Raw genomic sequence first — 6,189 nt, 5'->3', positions numbered from 1 at the left:
GAATGACGTTTTCACAAGTGGATTCATTTAAATTCTCTGAGAATTCATCACCAAACGAATTTTGCGGTGTCGAAACACTCTTTAAATCAATAAATATTAATTTACTGATTAAATAATATCTCTATAAAATAATAATATTTCATGGCCCACCTATATTAATTTAGTGAGGTTTTACTGTATATAAAAAAGACTATTGAATATTCCATACATTAAATTGTGGACAAAATCACTATTAAAACTAGGCAAAGTTTGCGGGAGGATCAAAAGTGCACCAATATTATGAATATGAGAGACTATTATTGCTCCATGTGAAAACTTAAGAATGACTTTGAGTACTAACCAAAAAATAAGAGGCTATTTTGGACTTTTTCTCGAGTTTATTTGCATTGATTTTAAATTACTTGTCAAACATAAAAGGAAATTAAGTCACTCACTTTCCTAAGTAGTCCTGCAAGAAAAGATTGTGTTACCTTACTTAATCTTTAATACAATTTCCTTAATTAGCTATACTATTTATGGAAAAGACATAAATAATATCTGATCCTGTCAAATTCAAATTTATCTTATTTAATATTTTACTATTTCTCCCTCAATCAGATGTCTTTGTTTACCTATAAATACATTGCTAAGAGTGACAATTAAAATCAATAATACCAATCACATATATAGTTAATTACTCTTGTGTTACCACCAAACTTGGGAAGAGAAAATGGATAAGGCAACATTCCTTAAGGTTTTCTTGATCTCCTTTTTGCTTATGTTGTTTGGTAAGGAATTTTATTATCTATTGCATCTTATACTCTAGACTAGATATATATGATAATTCATTCTTTTGTTTACTTTTTCAAATGTCAATGTTGTTTATGAAAAATCTTGTATACGTAACTGACTTGCTCAACAATGTCGTCGATGTTGGTAGGACAAGGAAATTATGATAATTCTTTCGTTTGTTCACTTTTTCAAATGTTGATGTTGCTTATGAAAATTTTTGTGTACGTCACTGACTTGTTCAACAATATCGTTGATGTTGGTAGGACAAGGAAATTACGATACTTCATTCGTTTGTTCACTTTTTCAAATTTTAATGTTTATGAAAAATCTTGTATACGTCATTAACTTGTTCAATAATGCCGTCCATGTTGGTAGGACAAGGAAGTCATGCGCAAGGAGGATGTACTAACGATGCCGATTGTGCTAAGATTATGAGATGCATAGATGCACATCCCATATGTGACACAAACCATCAATGTGTCTGTCCACAAGCTCCACCAGCTAATTATGGAACAAGAAACATTTACAAGACTCACCAAAACTGATTTTATTATGTTTTTCAATTTCATATGATTCAATAAAGATCTCTTGTTTTCATATTAATCATGTTGGAAAAGGGTGTTATTTGCGCGATATATTTTATCTTAAAGTAATTTCTTCGAGCCAATTATGTCTTAAAGAGTTTTAAAGAATCTTGAATGTTGAAGAACCCCTAAAAATAGATCGGAATGCATATAGGTTTATCAAATAGTCAATAAGTCGTAAAATATCAAACATGTTTTAATTGAAGTTGATGTGTATAATCAAAGTAGATGACATAATTTTGCTAACTTCATATACATTGATGTACATTGTACAACATTGAAGCATACAAATAATTCACAAGAACCAAGTAGCTCTTAAGTAAATGCCTATTTTACAGTGTCAAGTTCCAATATTGTGAACTTATATTCTTTCCCTATGACTGAGATAAACCTGCAATTTCCTTGAGTGGCTTCCACACGAACTTTCTCCTGTACATGCCATGAATAGAATAGTCATGTAAAAGGAAAGGATAGGGCAGCCTGGTGCACGAAGGATCTTGCATCCATGCAAGGTGCAGGGAAGGGCCGCAGCTCAAGGGGATGTAAATAGAATAGTCATAGCATATATCCAAACCTCTTAAATACAAAAATAAGGGGGTTCAATTCTCAAAAAGATGAACAACAACACAACATACTTAGTCTAGTCCCACAAAGTGGGGTCTGGGGAGGGTAGAGTGTATGTATACCTTACCCCAACCTTAGAGGCAGAGAGGTTGTTTTCGATAGACCCTCGGCAATTCTCAAAAGATGAAGAAAAAGAAAACCAAAAGATGCTATCTATATTAAAATAATTGTCCTGACTCTTGCATCTACAAGCTAAGAATGATAATAAAGTATGTAGCATTGACCACAGAAGGCTAAACTGAAGTAAATCCAGGTAGCTTTTGCATACAATGTTGTTTTAACCACAACGGCAAGATCTCAAAGTTTCCTTATTTACAAGAGAGTTGATTGATAAACAGGAGAAAAGAAGATGAAAAGGGAAATCTTACCAGTTACCACATTCTGCAATGACCCTCACGTTAGGACGAAGTGTCGGAAGTAAAGCAAGAAACTGCAGCTCTGCCTTTGATAAGACCTGAACAGTTTATGTCAAACAGTTAATAATAGATATAGTCAAAATAATTAGACTGTACACATTTGAAATGGTAGAATTAACCTTGGCTTCGATTATCCAAACCACTAGTCCTTTGGAATCCGGAGGAAGTAAAGAAAGCCTATAATCAACTTCCGGAGGAAAATACCATCTAGCTATTGGTTGCTTACCAACATGAGCCTGCAACATCAAATTTGCAAGTGAGAGTCAATTAGACACTGCAAGTTCATGCTTGAGAATACGTATGTCGTATGCGAATTGCTAAACTTACAGGGCAGACAGGGTGGAATTTGGTAAGAGTGGTTTCAGGATCACCGAGGCCACGAGCAGAAAGGTCCAAGAAATGATATCCCTGGTACTTAAGACGTGTAAGGTAGCGTCCTTCATAACCCCCTTCATGAGGAGAGTAAATTGCTATGGCTTTGTGTTCTTCCACATCTGATAGCCATTGACCCAAATCAGGTTTAATGAGATCTCCACCTATGAAGTCCTGAAGTTCAATGTTACATCTAATTGCTCCTTTCTTTTGTCTTCCAACTGATCCAAGTCTTCTCATTCTCATAGCCTTTGATAGGCTATTTAATTGTACTCGTTGCTTCTGCAGACCATAAGACTGCACTGCCCCTTGATAACAGGCTGCATTTTGCCATTTTAATTCAGATTGCATGGTACACGACCGAAAGAACAAAGGCATCATAATGAAAACATTGAATGTTAAGACATCAACTCTTATAATTTAACTAACACGAACAGGATAACACTATCATTTTGGTGCTGCAAGTGTGCATTTCCACATGTAAAAGGTAGAAACATTTACAAATAAGTCATTTTCCAAAGAGAACTGATAAGATTATGTTGCAGGGAGAACTGAAAGGGTGCCTATTATAAACAACCCATGAAACTCGAGAACCAGAAGTCAGTTTTTACCATTGTCAACAATGGCTAGAAACATTGTCAATGCACTGTTTAATATGGCAGAGCATAACAGTTAGCACAAACATTTTCAGCTTTATAGACCAATATCAGGGCAAGTCTGGTTCTCATACCATGTGAAACAATAAAAATTGGGAACAAATGCAAGTTGGAGCTGAATCTCTACACACCCAAAAAACAACTTCAAAACATAATAAAGTAAAGTATACACTTTCACTCCCTACTCAACTTAATATTTACGTATAACAAGCTTGAATCGCTCATTATGATATCAAGTCTTGATCTTTTCAGTTCTTTAACCATCACCCTGATTTTGTAACAACACATAATAGCAACTAAGCATACATCATCACACACACGAACACCATGATATTGAACTATAAAGTTGAAAATTGGGAAGAATTTGTGAGTTGAAGCTGAATCCTCTCCACACACTAAAAACATAACTTAAAAACATAATAAAGTGAAGTTTACACTTTCACTCCCTACCCAACTTGATATTCACATTTAACAAGATTGAATAGCCCATTAAGTTAATAAGTCTTGATCTTTTCAGTTCTTTAACTATCCCCCTAATATCAAGATTTTATAACAACACGTAATAGCAACTAAGCGTTATACATCTTCACACACACACGCACACCATGATATTGAACCATAAAGCTGAAAATTGGGAACAAATGTGAGTTGAAGCTGAATCTGTACACACACAAAAACACAACTTTAAAATATAATTTAGTAAAATGTATACTTCCACTCCCTACATAACTTAATATTTACATTTAACAAGCTTGAATCGACCATTAAGTTATCAAGTCCGTAAAGATATGTCATCCGGACCTAACTCAATCGCAAAACCACCCGTCCATTTCCCAACCAATGTGACACTTTAACTCACTCCAACACCCTCCTTCGCACTTAGGTTTACATGGTATCAGAACCAGGTTCATCCCCGTTTGAGCGAGAACCGAAAGCTCAAACGGGGATGAATCTGGTTCTCATACCATGTAAAATTAAGTTTTGGGCCTAACTAAACTACCTCAAAGGTAGGAGGTGTTCAAGCCTTAACCACCAATATGAGCCTCTTTTTTTTTCATTTTTAACACCCCACCTCACAGCCAAGTGCAATATCTTTACAAAGTCTTGATCTTTTCACTTCTTTAGTCATCACCCTAATTTCAAGATTTTGTAACAACCCATAATAGCAACTAAGCATTATAAATCTTCACACACACAGAGAAAGGGGTTATTGGGGGATGACCTGAAGAGGAGCAGGGTTGGTCTTCAGTGGAACTATTGGGGCGCCGCCGGCAAGAAGATCCATTGCTTGTAATCAAGAACCTCCTACTGCTGCTGCTGGTGGTGGTGGTGGTGGTGGTGCTAGGGAAGGTGTAGGAGAGAGTTGCCATTTGGGTATTTTGGTGGCAGTGTGTGAGAAGTGGTGGCAGTAGCAGCTATAGCGCCAGACACTGTGGAAGGACCATTGCAAACTTGGACAAAGATGACTACTTTGTTCCTTGCCACTCAATAAATGTGCTGATAAACTTTACAATGAAGAAATTACAAATATTTAAATATGCATAATTTTATTAAATTCTATAGTCATTAATAATGTTAGCTATATAAACTTATGGGATAAGTTCTATATTTTAAAAATTGAAATGATGTTTGGAGAGAATTTAAAATTCAAAATCACATAATTTAAAATTATGATCTCAAATTAGTTATTTAAACTTTAATTTAAAATTATTATTTCATATTGTATATTGAAACGTATATAAAATTATAATCATAAGATGAGGGTTCAAACTCTATTCTGGCTCCTTTTAAATGAAATAATTTTGTGATAAAGAAACAAAAGCCAAACTAAAACCTAATTTATATATTTTGAATTGAAAATCCAAAATCCAAGTAAAAATAATGAAATTTTCCGAACATTGTATTTAATTGCATAAACTATCCTTCAAATAAATTACTCATTATTTTTTATATTTTAAATTTTTGAAATAAAATTAAGTTGAGTATTCATTATAGAATTCATAAGGACGTTCTCCATGGATAAAAGATGGATTATGGTATGACCATTAGTATCATTATTACGACATAGTATGCTTCTAACAAAACAAGTTTTCGCAATGTCTGCTTGTAAAACTTTTGAGGCACACACGATAGAACTTCAAAAATAATACATATCTCCTCGCCTAGCTCCTTCCTTTAACTAGAACATTTGCTATCATGTTCTATTCCCGTACTGTGGTGCTTTGATTCCTACATCATATTTTGAAGTTAAATTTATACCTTATAAGACATAAGTTGTTAAAGTTAACGAAACATAACTAATAAGATATTACGATCTAAAAATATAAAATTACCCGGGAAAATATCATTTATGTTATAAAATAATATATTGTGGATGTCCACTACATCAAGAAGTTACTCCATGTTTTCCTCCATTATGAAGATTACCATAACCTCCACCTTTATAACCATTATTCTTGTAACTTTTCACTTCCATAACCTCCCCATTATATTCATGTTAATGTCATGTTTATGACTAACCTTTTGTATGCCTCTATGTTACACTATAAATAGAGGCATAAGGGTTCATATTGTATACACTTGAAGATTTGGTGAACACTTGAAAGAAAGAAAGTTATCTTATATTGTTCCTCTTGTCTTATATTCTTCTTGTCTTCATCTTTATATTATTCTTTTGTTCTTAAGTTTTACAAAACGTTATCAGCACGAATTGCTCATTCTCTGTCAAGAATCAATGGTAGGTATTTCTTGATTTTTATGAATTAT

General features: G+C 33.8%; 1 protein-coding gene across 1 annotated transcript; it reads right to left on the bottom strand.

Moving 5' to 3' along the window:
- Positions 1-1,549: 1,549 nt before the first annotated feature.
- LOC102588529 (NAD(P)H-quinone oxidoreductase subunit N, chloroplastic) lies at positions 1,550-4,937 on the bottom strand. Its single transcript, XM_006362117.2, has 5 exons — positions 4,646-4,937; positions 2,723-3,087; positions 2,515-2,631; positions 2,348-2,433; positions 1,550-1,784 (listed from the first exon to the last, which is right to left on the bottom strand). Exons 1-5 carry the CDS (start codon positions 4,791-4,793, stop codon positions 1,730-1,732), a joined length of 771 nt encoding a protein of 256 aa, XP_006362179.1. The 5' UTR covers positions 4,794-4,937; the 3' UTR covers positions 1,550-1,729.
- Positions 4,938-6,189: the final 1,252 nt, after the last annotated feature.

The sequence above is a fragment of the Solanum tuberosum genome, unplaced genomic scaffold, assembly GCF_000226075.1.
Source record: "Solanum tuberosum cultivar DM 1-3 516 R44 unplaced genomic scaffold, SolTub_3.0 scf00384, whole genome shotgun sequence".
In the NCBI taxonomy this organism is placed as follows: Eukaryota; Viridiplantae; Streptophyta; class Magnoliopsida; order Solanales; family Solanaceae; genus Solanum; species Solanum tuberosum.
Note: the sequence above shows the minus strand (reverse complement) of the source record. Positions and strands in the feature narration are given on the sequence as shown.